Raw genomic sequence first — 15,017 nt, forward strand, 5'->3', positions numbered from 1 at the left:
AATCTGCGCTGGGGAAAGCCAATTGTTTTAGTGTCCGACAGCTGCAAATTGCTAATGTCAAGAAGATGCAGCTGAGTCCTATCTGCTTCATGAGATCAAAGTAAGGAGTTTGGGTATTGAAAATCAGGGACCGCTTGGTGTGACTGTCTAGCCCTCTTTACCTTCAAAGAAAGTGATCACGGAAGGGGTGCCTAGGATGGCTAATTGGCCCCCTCCCTGTTGCCAGCTAAACCCCATAAAATGAAGGTGATCCTTCAGTTACTTGTTCCCTATTCCATCTATCTTGACTAGCATGAAGACGCTTGTAAGCCATTGGGAACCAGGCTTTCTACTTTAAGTGAGTATTAAGCTAGGCTAAGTAGGCTTTTGCTATTTTCTTTGTCTGTTTTGAATCTCTCACAGTGCTATGTAAATGTATCTCTTGCTCAGCCCAGGTGGGTAATTGGCTTTAAAGGAAAGTTATGCTTTTCTTTTTTTATATGGACCTTTCTTTTCTTTTAAATAAACTACCTTTTCTTTAATGGTGTGTATTGCTTGGAGTTAATAACTCTAAATCCAGTCTTTGACCACACGCTACTGACTTTTGTTGTTAGGTGCCTTCAAAGCGAATATGACTTATGGCGACCCTATGAATCGGTGACCTCCAAGAGCATTTGTCATGAACCACCCTGTTCAGATCTTGTAAGTTCAGGTCTGTGGCTTCCTTTATGGAATCAATCCATCTCTTGTTTGGCCTTCCTCTTTTTCTACTCCTGTTTTTCCCAGCATTATCGTCTTTTCTAGTGAATCGTGTCTTCTCATGATGTGTCCAAAGTATGATAACCTCAGTTTCATCATTCTGGCTTCTAGTGACAGTTCTGGTTCAAGTTGTTCTAACACCCAATTATTGGTCTTTTTCACAGTCTCTCCTCACAGGGCTTGGTTTCCAGTCCCCTCATCATCCTTGTTGCCCTCCTCTGAATCTGTTCCAGTTTGTCTGCAACCTTCTTAAAGCGCGGTGTCCAGAACTGGATGCAGTGCTCAAGATGAGGCCTAACCACTGCCAAATAGAGGGGAACCAATACTTCACGCAATTTGGAAACTATACTTCTGTTAATGCAGTCTAAAATACCATTTGCCCTTTTTGCAGCTACATCGCATTGTTGGCTCATGTTCAGCTTGCGATCAGCAACAATCTCAAGATTCTGCTCGCATGTAGTATTGTTGAGCCAAGTATCCCCCATCTTATAACTGTGCATTTGGTTTCTTTTTCTTAGGTGTAGAACTCTGCACTTATCTCTGTTAAATTTCATTCTGTTTTCAGCCCAATGCTCCAGCCTATCTAGATCCCTTTGAATTTTGTTTCTGTCTTCCAAGGGTATTAGCTTTCCCTCCCAATTTTGTATCATCTGCAAATTTGATGAGAGTTCCTGAACCACCTCATCCAAGTCATTAATGAAAATGTTAAAGAGCACTCAGCCCAAGATCAAGTCCTGCGGTACTCTGCTCATTATCTCCCCCCAGTTTGAGAAGGAAACATTGATAAGCACTCTTTGAGTAAAATTCTGGAGCCAACTGTGGAGTCACCTGATAGTTGTTCCATCCAGCCCACATTTAGCTAGCTTGCTAATTAGAATATCATGGGGCACTTTGTCAAAAGCTTGGCTGAAGTAGATATATATTAGGTCCACAGCATTCCCACAGTCTACCAGGGAGGTTCCTCAATCAAAAGATGAGGTAAGATTAATTTGGCAAGATTTGTTCTTGATAAATCCATGTTGGCTCCTAGTAATCACTGCATTGTTTTCAAGGTGCTTACAGACCGACTGCTTTATAATCTGTTCCAGAATTTTCTCAGGGATCAATGTCAGGCTGACTGGTCTGTAGTTCCCAGGTTTCTCCCTTTTGCCCTTTTTAAAGATTGGGACAATATTAGCCCTCCTTCAATCATCCAGCACTTCGCTCATCCTCTACAATTTGGCAAAGATAATAGACAGCGATTCCACAGGTTCTTCAGCCAGTTTCTTCAATGCTCTAGGATGCAGTTCATTGGGTCCTGGAAATGTGAACTCGTTCAAAGCGGTTAGGTGTTGTTTGACCATTTGCCTATCAATCTCAAGGTGCAATCCTGCCTCTTCAACTTCATGTTTCCCAGGAGGGTCATAGACCCTCTTTTGGGAGAAGACTGAGCCAAATTAAGAATTGAGCACTTCTGCCTTTTGTAATCATTTCATTTATTTTGCCATCCTCATTGAGAAGCTGTACCACCATTTCGTTTCCCTGTCTTTTACTATGAATGTACCTGAAGAAAGCTTCTATGTTGCTTTTGGCATATCACGATAACCTCAGCTCATTCTCAGCTTTAGCCTTCCTGATGCCATCCTTGCAATTCCATGCTTTCTGTACTCTTCCTTTTTGGTCTGCCCTTCCTTTCACTTTCTGTGAAGCCACACTGGCTTCTTCTGCAGTCTTCCCCCTTTTTTCCTTGATGGAATTGTTTGCCATTGTGCCTTTAGAATTTCCTCTTTTAGAAATTCCCACCCATCTTGGACTCCTTTTCTCGTTAGGGTACCTTGCCACAGAACCTTAGTTACCATTGTTCTGAGTTTATTAAAATCGGCTTTCCTGAAGTCCAGGGTATGTGCATGGCTACCCTTAGCTTTTGCGTCATTGAAAATTGAGAACTTTAGCATAGCATGGTCACTTTCCCCCAGAGTCCCCATAACTGCCACTTCATCCACCAAGTCATCTCTGTTGGTTAGAATCAAGTCAAGGATAACTGATCCTCTAGTTGCTTCCTCCACCTTCTGTAGGAGAAAGTTATCTCCAACACAAGTCAGCAATTTCTTGGAGGGGCTGTTTTTGGCAGAGTGCGACACCACCTCCCTTTCTATTCCTTCTGTTGTTTTTGAACAAACTATAACCTTCAGTTGCTGTATTCATCCCACCGAGTTTCAGTTATACCTATCAAGTCATATTTACTCCCCTGTATTAAGAGTTCAATTTTGTCCTACTTGTTTCCCATACTCTGGGCATTAGTATACAAACACCAATACCATGTGATTTACGGCCTGGATTCCTTCCTCCATTTTTATGAAGACTATTACTGGAACCCATTAGAGCAGTTCTTACTGTGCACAAGCCTTTGTTAGTTGTTACTGCCAAGTTTACATCTCTCTCCCCATTAGGATTCAGTTTAAAGCTTTCCTAATGAATTTCTCCATGCTGCAGCCAAACACATTCTTCCCAGTCCTTGAGAGGTGCAATCCATCACTTGCCAGCAGTCCATCTTCCAGGAAGCATAGCCCGTGGTCCCAGAATCCCTATCTCTCGGGTTACCACCACTTTCATAGACAGTCATTCAACTGGAGCATTTTTCTTTCCTTTTCCACTCCTCTTCTAAGTACCAGAAGGATAGATGTGAAAACTGTCTGGCCCCCAAAGTCCTTGAGTTTCCTTCCCAGAGCTTCAAACTCTGATGTGATTTCTTCGTAGCTCCGCTTGGCAGTATCTAAGAACATAAGAAGAGCCTGCTGGATTAAGCCAGTGGCCCATCTAGTCCAGCATCCTGTTCTCACAGTGGCCAACCAGGTGCCTGGGGGAAGCCTGCAAGCAGGACCTGAGTGCAAGTATTCCCACATGGATGAGAAGGAATATCTGTCAGTGAGCTTTATGAATGATGGCAACCCTTCCATCACATCTCTAATATGTCCTCCAGGGAGGCAGAATACCTGATAAGTCCATGGATCTTCTCTGTATACTTGGGTGTCAATCCCATGCAGTAGAGAGTTTCCCACCACTACTATTCTTCTCTTCTTTTTGTCGTGGGGTGTGGTTTCATTGCCTCTGCTTGACTGAACTTCAGCCTCTTGCTCGCTGTCATGTGGGGTCTCCTGTAATCCTTCCCCTACAGACTGTTCTCTAGTCTCATCCTCAAGTGCCTGGAAGCGGTTCCATAGTTCCACCGGTGATGGATGTCTTCTTGCTCTTCTGCTCCTAATTGTCACCCTTGTCCATGGAGTTTCCTCCACTTCAATGTTGCTCTCCACAACAGTCTCCTCTTCTGTTTCAACATGCTGTTGGTCTTTGCTCTTGTTGTTCCAGCGTTCTAGCTAAGAACTCTTCATCTTTTCTTATACTCTTCAGTGTGGCCTCCCGCTGTTCCAGGCCCCTCACTTTTTCTTCCAACAGCGCTACCAGCTTGCACATGTTGCATGTGTACGCCATGTTGTTTTCAAGCAAGGAAACAAACACTGCACACACCTTGCAGGTCACCATCACTGGAGTGTCCTTCCTGTCCATAGTCTCTACTGCCTTTTCTTTCTTCCTTCCTACCTGTATGGGAATGACCTGTGCTTTGTCCTGTCCTACTTCAGGGTAAATAGGAGAGTCCCACTGGTATGTGGTGCACCATACAAGGGAACTTTTTTTAGAGAACTCCCTCGCCAAGCTCCTCTGCCAAGCAGAGGGGCAAGAATTCCATGCCCAGCACTCAGGCCCATGCCTGTCACTCTCACCTGCTCCTGAACATCGGGGTCCACATCCACAAGGCAGTTCTGACAGAGGGAGCAAAAGGAAGTCACCTTCTCCTTGAGGCTGGGCAACTGCTCCTGGGGGCGGGAAAGGAGGAGCAGAGTCATCGGGGCACAACGCAAGAGGGATTTCCCTTCATCTCTAAAAGCCCTCCAAAGCCCTGCTCACCTTGCTGGCAGTGGTGGCAGCGTCTGAGAGGTGGGCCAGTTCCCAGAGGAGTGAGAAGTGTGAACAAGCCATAGCAGATATTACCACCTGCAAGGAAGGCAGGCAGATGTGTGGAAATAATCACAGCAAAGTCAGAACTTGGGGTGGGGGGAGGCGCTTCCACTCTGCAGCTGTAAGATTACGCCCCCTCTCAAAAATGGGAAAGGAAGAGGGATGTGGCAGCAATTCAATGAGACAACGCACCCAGGTATGCACATGTGCACACCACAGACAGACCACTCCCCCTGTATCTCCAGAGCATAATCAGTTCACACCACGCCTCTCCCATCAATGCTGTACCTGCTTGGGGATCTCACCCGTGTCCACCGTGTGGTGCAGGAGGCGGATGCAGGGATCAAAGAAACTCCACGGGGTCAGGTCATGAGCACTGCAGCAGACAAAACAGCAAAGGGCAATCCTTGCCTCACTCACTCAACAGAAGCAGAGCCTGCAGTACTCAGAGCAGGTGTGAGTGTCTAGAAGCACACAGGCAGTGGGAGGGAGGGAGGGAGGGAGGGGCCCTGAAGGACTAGGACAGGATGCTGACCAGAACGGACCGCAGAACAACAAATGGTGCAAATGCCTGGTTCTTCTCCCACCCACCTCTGTACTCACCTGTGGAAGATGGCAATGCGTTTGAGAGTGGCAGCCGCCCTGTACACTTCCTCTTTCTCCAGACAACAGGAGGACTGAGCAGGAATGAGGAAGAAAAGGGACACTCATCTTACCAATAACATGGCTCCTCCTCCACAGATGGAGAGTTATCCTAAGAGAGGTTGCTCCTCCCACTTGCTCCATTGCAATCTTTAGCTTTCTACGAAAGACCCCATCCAGTTCCAGAAAGTAGCACAGCACAAAACGGCCCACTTAAAAGCAACGAGTTTCCTGCATCAGGAGGGGGTTGAACTAGACAATCCTTTCAGTCCCATCCAACTCTATGATTCTATAGAATCAGAATAAAAAATTTTGCAGAGAAGGGACAGGAAAAGGAGAGAAGGTCACTCTCAGCACCAAACCTGCCCTAAGCTAAAGATCCTGCTAACTATAATCCAACACCCTTGGCCTATACCAGGCACGGACAGCATGGCACCCTCCAACTCCCATCAGCCCCAGCCACTAGGGCCAGTGCTCAGGGATGATGGGAGCTGCCATCTAGCAGCACCTGGAGGGCACCACATTGGCAACTCCTTGCTGGAGATGTGAAGGCCTGTGGGAAACTGGAAGAAATGAGGCGGGTCTTTTTGAAAGCCCGTGGTTTTTTCCGGGCCTCCACATTTCTACTCCTGCCCTACCCCTCAAGCAGCTGTCTAGCCTAGAGACAGAACAGCCACTGATGAGAGGAACGTTCATGGGTGTTCCATTCCTCTTTACCCTACATTACTCTAAAAGACTGTGCTCTGGAACAGTTCAAAGCTAGTTTGAGGTCCTGGCTTTCAACCTCTGACGTAGCAACACACATTTTGCATCTAGGACATCACAATCATATTTTACCTCATCAACGATACTGCTATGCACCAGACAATCAAGTCCTCCCTAGCGTATCTACCAGCTATCTAGAAGACACATGACATCCACAAACATCAACCCAAACAAGCAGGTCACAGCAGCAGAGAAACAAAGCTGTCTTACAGAGTCAGACCACTGACTCACCTAGCTTAGTATTGTCTACAATGACTGGCAGCAGCTCTCAAAGGTTTCAGACAGGCACCTCTCCAAGACCTACCTGGAGATGCCAGGACTAAACCTGGGACCACTGGCATGCAAAGTGTGTGCTGTAACACTGAGCCACAATCCTCCCATAAGTCACGATACAGTCTGCACCCTTCACAAAGACAGCTACCTATTTCCCCAATGATTATCAATACCTCGGCACAGTCATTAACCAAAATGGAGACAATAGTCAAGAAATCAGAAGAAGGCTAGGACTGGGGAGGGCAGCTGTGAGAGAACCAGAAAAGGTCCTCGAATGCAAAGATGTATCACTAAATACTAAAGTCAGGATCATTCAGACCATGGTATTCCCGATCTCTATGTATGGATGTGAAAGTTGGACAGTAAAAAAAGCAGGTAAGAGAAAAATCAACTCATTTGAAATGTGGTGTTGGAGGAGACCTTTGCGGATACCATGGAGTGCGAAAAAGACAAATAATTGGGTGTTAGAACAAATTAAACCAGAACTGTCACTAGAAGCTAAAATGATGAAACTGAGGTTATCATACTTTGGACACATCATGAGAAGACAGGATTCACTAGAAAAAACCACAATGCTGGGAAAAACAGAAGGGAGTAGAAAAAGAGGAAGGCCAAACAAGAGATGGATTGATTCCATAAAGGAAGCCAGAGACCTGAACTTACATGATCTGAGCAGGGTGGTCCATGACAGATGCTCTTGGAGGTCACTGATTCATAGGGTCACCGTAAGTTGTAATCGACATGAAGGCACATAACAACAACAACAACAACAACAAAACAGTACTGTCTTTACTTACTCTCATACAAACGCTGATGCAAGGAGAGTGAGAATGGTTGATAAGTGGGTGACTAATGAGTACTGCTGACAGCCACTTCTGAGATCAGCAAGTTCAGCAAAGGATAGTGAATGAAAGAATAAGACCAATTTAAGGCAGGTAATCACTTTAAAAAGAATCAACTGAGGAAAAGCATTGCTACAGCACTTGTCACAAGGCAACTAACATACAGAAATAAGTAAATCACAACACACAAAGACCAATTAATTAAGGCAAACATGACAAGATCAAACCCAAACAATTACAGCCACTTGAGGCAGACGCTTAAATTCAGCTAAGGCAGCCAACTGACTGAGAATTAACTGAACATTAATTGAATGAATATAAAATATAATTCATTAAAAACCAACTAATTAAGGGAAGGAGAGCAGAAAATATCTGCGTAAGCAATGTTCCTGCCACAGGGCAGGAAGTAAAGCAAATACAGAGAACCTCCCCCCACCCCTGCCACACAAGCAGAGACTGCGATGACTGAGGGCAGTATTCTACTAACATATCCTGTCAATGCAAGGATTATCGCTAAAGCAACTGGACTCCCCCCCCCAATTCTGCTCCACCTTAGAACAGATTTGGGGGGAACGAGGGCAGTTGTATTGCACTAATGATGCCCTGTGCTGATGGGACCCTGACTTAAGTGCTACTCTGGATACAACCCTGAGACGCCCTGCCTGTGAAGATGGAAGAGTGACCCTTCCAAGGATCCCTCTATCTCCTCCATGGACAAAGGAAAGAATACTCTGCATGCACTAGTACAACACGGTAACTCACTGACTCGTTGTGGGTGGTGATACCATGCCCCAGGAGGGATTTAATACTGGGAACAATCTATTGTCCCCCTGATCAAAATGCTCAGGGAGACCTTGAGATGAGATATGAAATTGAGGAAGCAACCAAACTAGGAAATGTGGTAGTAATGGGTGACTTCAACTACCCAGACATAGACTGGCCGCATATGTGTTCCAGTCACGACAAAGCAGCAAAATTTCTAGATATTCTAAATGACTATGCCCTGGACCAGTTGGTCATGGAACCGACCAGAGGGACGGCAACCCTGGACTTAATTCTCAGTGGGGACCGAGACCTAGTGCGAGATGTAAGTGTTGTCGAACCCATTGGGAGCAGTGACCATAGTGCTATTAAATTATTAAATTGGCATTGGGAGATGAGGTTTCAGACCCTTGGCCTCTTCATTGTGGAGTGCCACAGGGTTCTATCCTCTCTCCCATGCTATTCAACATCTATGTGAAACCGCTGGGAGCAATCATCAGGAGTTTTGGGTTGCAGTGCCATCAGTACGCAGATGACACTCAGCTCTATCTCTCCTTTAAGTCCTCACCGGAGTTGGCTGTGAATATCATGTCCAAGTGCCTAGAATCCATAAGTGGATGGATGGGAGAGAATAGGCTGAAGCTGAACCCCGACAAGACTGAGGTATTACTTGTGGGACATAAAAGGAAGTTAGGAATTACTGACCTGATGCTTGATGGGGTAAGTTTACCCCTGAAGGACCAGGTCCACAGTCTTGGGGTCATACTTGACTCCCAGCTGTCCATGGAAGCTCAGATTACAGCAGTGAGCCGGGCAGCTTGGTATCAATTACATCTGATACGGAGACTGCGTCCCTATCTTCCTGTTCACCTGCTCCCTCAGGTGATACATGCCCTGGTCTCCTCTCGCTTAGACTACTGCAATGCGCTCTATGTGGGGTTACCCTTGAAAACGGTCCAGAAATTACAGCTGGTACAGAACGCGGCGGCACGCTTGATTACGCATAGCCGTCGCTGGGATCATATCACCCCAGTGTTATTAGATCTTCACTGGCTACCAGTTGTCTACCGGGCCCAATTCAAGGTGTTGACCTTTAAAACCCTATACGGTTTCGGCCCAGTATATCTGAAGGAACGCCTCCAGAATCACCAATTGTGCCGCCTGACGAGATTAGCCTCGCAAGACCTTCTCTCGGTCCCACCGGTGAGAACAGCTAGGCTGGTACGGACCAGAGAGAGGGCATTCTCTGTTGTGGCCCCCACCCTCTGGAACTCTCTCCCTTTCGATCTCAGACATGGTCCCTCCCTGTCCAGCTATCGCCAAGCCTTAAAGACCTGGCTGTTCAGGCAGGCCTACAAGATTGGGACAGATTAACTTATGTTACAATTGAATTAATGAATGGTTTTTTAGCTTAAAATTTGATTATGTTGATCTATATGTATTGTTTTTATTCTTGTTGTTCGTCGCCTAGAGTGTCCCTAACCCGGACAGATAGGCGGCTGAAAAAATAAAATTTTATTATTATTATTATTATTAAACATACATGTAAATGGCCAACTGCCAAGAAAATCCAACACGGTCACATTTGACTTCAAAAGAGGAAACTTCACAAAAATGAGGGGACTGGTAAAAAGAAAGCTGGAAAACAGAGGGTCACATCACTCGAAAATGTTTGGAAGTTGTTTAAAAACACTGTATTAGAAGCTCAACTGGAGTGCATACCGCAGATCAGAAAAGGTAGCGCCAGGGCCAAGAAGATGCCAGCATGGTTAACGAGTAAAGTCAAGGAAGCTCTTAGAGGTAAAAAGTCTTCCTTCAGAAAATGGAAGTCTTGTCCGAATGAAGAAAATAAAAAGGAACACAAACTCTGGCAAAAGAAATGCAAGGGATGCTAAAAAAGAATTTGAGGAGCACATTGCTAAGAACATAAAAACCAACAACAAAAAATTCTATAAATACATTCAAAGCAGGAGACCATCTAGCGAGGCGATTGGACCCTTGGATGATAAGGGAGTCAAAGGTGTCCTAAAGAACGATAAGGAGATTGCAGAGAAGCTAAATGAATTCTTTGCAGCTGTCTTCACAGTGGAGGATATAGGGCAGATCCCTGAACCTGACATTTGCAGGAAGGGATTCTGAGGAACTGAGACAAATAGTGGTAACGAGAGAGGAAGTCCTAGGCTTAATAGACAATATAAAAACTGGCAAATCACCAGGCCCGGATGGCAACCACCCGAGAGTTCTCAAAGAACTCAAATGTGAAATTGCTGATCTGCTAACTAAAATATGTAACTTGTCCCTCAGGTCCTCCTCCGTGCCGGAGGACTGGAAAGTGGCAAATGTAACGCCTATCTTCAAAAAGGGATCCAGGGGGAATCCCGGAAATTACAGGCCAGTTAGCTTAACTTCTGTCCCTGGAAAACTGGTAGAAAGTATTATTAAAGCTAGATTAACTAAGCACATAGAAGAACAAGCCTTGCTGAAGCAGAGCCAGCTTGGCTTCTGCAAGGGAAGGCCTGTCTCAGTAACCTATTAGAATTCTTTGAGAGTGTCAACAAGCATATAGAGATGATCCGGTGGACATAGTGTACTTAGACTTTCAAAAAGCTTTTGACAAGGTACCTCACCAAAGACTTCTGAGGAAGCTTAGCAGTCATGGAATAAGAGGAGAGGTCCTCTTGTGGATAAGGAATTGGTTAAGAAGCAGAAAGCAGAGAGTAGGAATAAACGGACAGTTCTCCCAATGGAGGGCTGTAGAAAGTGGAGTCCCTCAAGGATCAGTATTGGGAACTGTACTTTTCAACTTGTTCATTAATGACCTAGAATTAGGAGTGAGCAGTGAAGTGGCCAAGTTTGCTGACGATACTAAATTGTTCAGGGTTGTTAATACAAAGAGGGATTGCAAAGAGCTCCAAAAAGACCTCTCCAAACTGAGTGAATGGGCAGAAAAATGGCAAATGCAATTCAATATAAACAAGTGTCAAATTATGCATATTGGAGCAAAACATCTTAATTTCACATAGGGGTCTGAACTGGCGGTGACCGACCAGGAGAGAGACCTCGGGGTTGTAGTGGACAACACAATGAAAATGTTGACCCAGTGTGCGGCAGCTGTGAAAAAGGCAAATTCCATGCTAGGGATAATTAGGAAAGGTATTGAAAATAAAACAGCCAATATCATCATGCCGTTGTATAAATCTATGGTGCGGCCGCATTTGGAATACTGTGTACAGTTCTGGTAGCCTCATCTCAAAAAGGATATTAGAGAGTTGGAAAAGGTTCAGAAGAGAGCAACCAGAATGAAAACAAGGGGATGGAGTGACTGCCTTACGAGGAAAGGTTGCAGCATTTGGGGCTTTTTAGTTTAGAGAAAAGGAGGGTCAGAGGAGACATGATAGAAGTGTATAAAATTATACACGGCATTGAGAAAGTGAATACAGAAAAGTTCGTCTCCCTCTCTCATAATACTAGAACTCGTGGATATTCAAAGAAACTGAATGTTGGAAGATTCAGGACAGACAGAAGGAAGTACTTCTTTACTCAGTACATAGTTAAATGTACCATTGGTCTCACCTGAAAGGTGATTTTCATAGGAGTGGGCCATCACTACGGGTAATAGTTCCACCTATCGTGCGAAGGCAAGAATGTTTTTGAAGTCAAGACTAGGGGCGTCAGGCCCCTCCCACTCTCCAGTTCATTCTTGCCTTCGTACGAGCAAGTTCTCAGATAGCGTAGCTTAGCTAAGTTTCTTGTGTCTACTTGTGTGTGTGTGGAGGTTATCTGTAATTCCACTTCTCCCTCCCCTCTGTCTTGTCTTTAATTCGTTGTGTCTCCTGGAGAATTGTTGGGGGGATCTTCCCTTACCGGTCCGTTTTCCCTAGTTTTAGACCCTAGCGAGTCTAAAAAGAGATATCTAAAAATACAAGAACGAGGCCAACAGACCCGCCAGGAAAATAACACAATAGTCGCATGCATAATAACATGACTCTAACATAATATAACAGAGCTTAAAGTCTTGACTTCACTCTTACATTTAAATATAATAGCGTAACAATAATATGTAACCCATTAGAAATATCTAGTCATCCTCCAACTGGGAGGGTCGTGATGGCCCACTCCTATGAAAATCACCTTTCAGGTGAGACCAATGGTACATTTTCCATAGGAGGTGGGCCATCACTACGGGATGTACCAAAGCAGCCCATACAGGGAGGGACCACCCACGTGTTAATCCTCATTAAGAACCTGTTGCAACACTCGTCTGCCGAAAGATGCGTCAGCAGAGGCATAACAATCAATTTTATAATGCCTTATAAACGAGTGTGGGGTAGACCAGACTGCAGCCCTACAAATATCGGCAACAGGAGCATTAGTGGCAAAAGCAGCCAAAGTGGCAGCTGACCTGGTAGAATGAGCCGTTATACTAGCTGGAACTGACAGCTTCAAAGACTCATATGCTAAAGTAATACATGCCCTTAACCAACAGGATAAGGTAGGATTGGATACTTTATGCCCCATAGATCTTGGATGAAAGGATACAAACAGAGACTCCGTTCGTCGAATCTCTTGGGTCCTAGACAGGTAGGTCTTGAGAGCCCTCCGGACATCTAACAAATGCCAAGCCTTCTCGAGAGGATGGGTAGGATTCGGGCAAAAGGAAGGCAAAACAATGTCCTGGTTGCAATGAAAAACTGAATCGACCTTGGGACGGAAGGAGTGGACGCATGTCGACGTAGAGTGTTGGGTTGAAGTCCCATCATAAAGCCGCTATGGAAATATTGCAACACCTGATGCACAGTGGCCTGGGATGGATCATAGTGGTGGGACTGGCACCACTTGGAGAAAGCCACCCAGGTATGTTGATAAATATGAGTGGTAGATGGTCTTCTCGAGGCCAAAATAATATCAATCACAGCGTCAGACAGTCCAGCTGACCTCAAATGTCCCCGTTCAAACGCCACGCTGTTAGATTGAGCCAAGTAGGGTCCTGGTGCCATACTGGACCCTGGGATAGAAGGTCTGGCCTGACTGGAAGTGTCCAAGGATCCATCATTGACATTGCCAGAAGATCTGAGAACCACGGTCGGCGTGGCCAAAATGGTGTTATCAGAACCAGCTGTGCCCTCTCGGTTCGCGCCTTCCTCAAGGTTTTGGCTAACAATGGTATGGGGGGAAAGGCGTACAAGAGACCGTCTGGCCACGGTGTTGTCAGAACATCCACTGCTTCCGCTGTTGAGTCCAGGTATCGGGCAAAGTACCTGGGAAGCTGGCAATTGCGACTGGAAGCAAACAGGTCGACTGAGAGGGCACCGAACCGACACTGGAGACGATGGAAAATGACTGGATGAAGTTTCCATTCTCCCAGAAAGACCTGTCTGCTGAGCCAGTCTGCTGTCACATTCCAAATCCCTCTGAGATATTCTGCTTTCAGGGATTGTAGATGTTGTTCTGCCCAAAGATGAGGAAGGCTAAGTCCTGCAGAGGACGAGACCTGGTGCCCCCGTCTGTTCAAATGTGATTTTACACACGTGTTGTCTGTTTGAATGAGCACATGGTCCAAAGGGAACAGAGACTGAAAATGACATAGAGCTAAGTGGACAGCCTTTAGCTCCAGCCAGTTGATGCTTTGAGTTTGCTCTGCGGTGGACCAAACCCCCTGAACGTACTGGGAGTTGCAGTGGGCTCCCCAACCGATGAGGCTGGCATCTGTGGTTACAACGGTTCTGCGGGATTCTCTGAACGACGTGCCCTTGGAGAGGTGTTGAACCTTGGTCCACCAGCGGAAGGAGAGACGCAGTGCGGGGCTCAAATGAACTTTGCAATGGTTGGAGCTGACAATGTCCTTTTGAAAGGGCAACAGAGTCCATTGAAGGTGCCGAGTGTGAGCTCGAGCCCATGGCACAATGTGGATTGTAGAGATGAACATTCCGAGCGCTCTGGCGAGAAGCATGACGTCTGCGGATGTTTGTTGCATCAGGGACCTTGCAATGCTTGTGATGGCAGTGATGCGATCTGGAGCCAAGAATACCATTGCCTGCAGGGTGTCCAACATAGTAGGCGTTGGGTTGGTTGGAGATGGCTTTTGTCGAAGTTGACAAGCCAGCCGTAGGCCTGCAAAACATTGAGGGTGATCATTAAATGATGATGAGCCAGCTCCTCAGACTTGGCCCGTATTAGCAGATCATCCAGGTATGGGTAGAGATGAACCCCTTGGGTCCAGAGATAAGCCACTAGGATGAGTAGCACTTTGGTAAACACTCTTGGAGCAGAAGAGAGGCCGAATGGCATCGCTCTATATTGAAAGTGCTGGTGGCCAAAAGCAAACCGAAGAAACTTTCTGTGGGCTATGCAAATGGGCACATGGAGATACGCTTCCTTAAGGTCGATAGAAGCCAGGAAGTCTCCTTCATGCAGACTCTCCGTAATGGAGTGGAGTGATTCCATTTTGAACCAGCGATATGTTACAAAACGGTTGACAAACTTGAGGTCCAATACCGCCCTCCATGATAGATCTCGTTTTGGCACAGCAAATAGGAGGGAGTACACCCCTTCCGACCTCTCAGTTGTGGGGACTGGCTCTATTGCCGCTATGTCCAAGAGGTGGTCTGCATGATTTTGTGCCTGGCTGGTGCCCTTGGGCAGGGGGACGGATGGAATCTGTCTGATGGGGTTGCCCAAAACTCTATGGCATAGCCATAACTGAAAAGCTCCCTGATCCAGGAGACTGTAGTGAGGCGCAGCCAACGGTCTCCAAAATGAAGTAATCTGCCACCTATGGGAAGTGTGTTAATACTGCTTGCGTTGGCGAGGACCTCCCCTATATGAGGACGATGAGTTGCCCCTGCACCCTTGGTACTGACCTCTGCCCTGGAAGCGTCGGTTCCAGGAGCTCCTGAATGAAGTGGGGTCATAGGATCTGAAGTCGCGGCCTCGTCCTCCTGGCCGCGTTCCTCAAAAGGGCTGGTTAGTACGGAAGGAAGGAAATCGCCTGAAAGGCCTGTG

General features: G+C 46.1%; 1 protein-coding gene across 4 annotated transcripts in view; it reads right to left on the reverse strand.

The window, feature by feature from the left end:
• Window positions 1–15,017, reverse strand: part of STAG3 (STAG3 cohesin complex component) — a 69,524-nt gene that overhangs the window by 10,255 nt on the left and 44,252 nt on the right. For all 4 annotated transcript variants that reach the window (XM_061583740.1, XM_061583720.1, XM_061583730.1 and 1 more), the window contains 4 exons: window positions 5,335–5,408; window positions 5,020–5,107; window positions 4,681–4,767; window positions 4,497–4,589 (listed from right to left, as the gene is read on the reverse strand). In XM_061583740.1, the coding sequence (XP_061439724.1) occupies window positions 4,497–4,589; window positions 4,681–4,767; window positions 5,020–5,107; window positions 5,335–5,408 (342 nt within the window). The remainder of the gene's footprint in view (window positions 1–4,496; window positions 4,590–4,680; window positions 4,768–5,019; window positions 5,108–5,334; window positions 5,409–15,017) is intronic.

This window comes from Rhineura floridana, chromosome 1 (genome assembly GCF_030035675.1).
Source record: "Rhineura floridana isolate rRhiFlo1 chromosome 1, rRhiFlo1.hap2, whole genome shotgun sequence".
Classification (NCBI taxonomy): domain Eukaryota; kingdom Metazoa; phylum Chordata; class Lepidosauria; order Squamata; family Rhineuridae; genus Rhineura; species Rhineura floridana.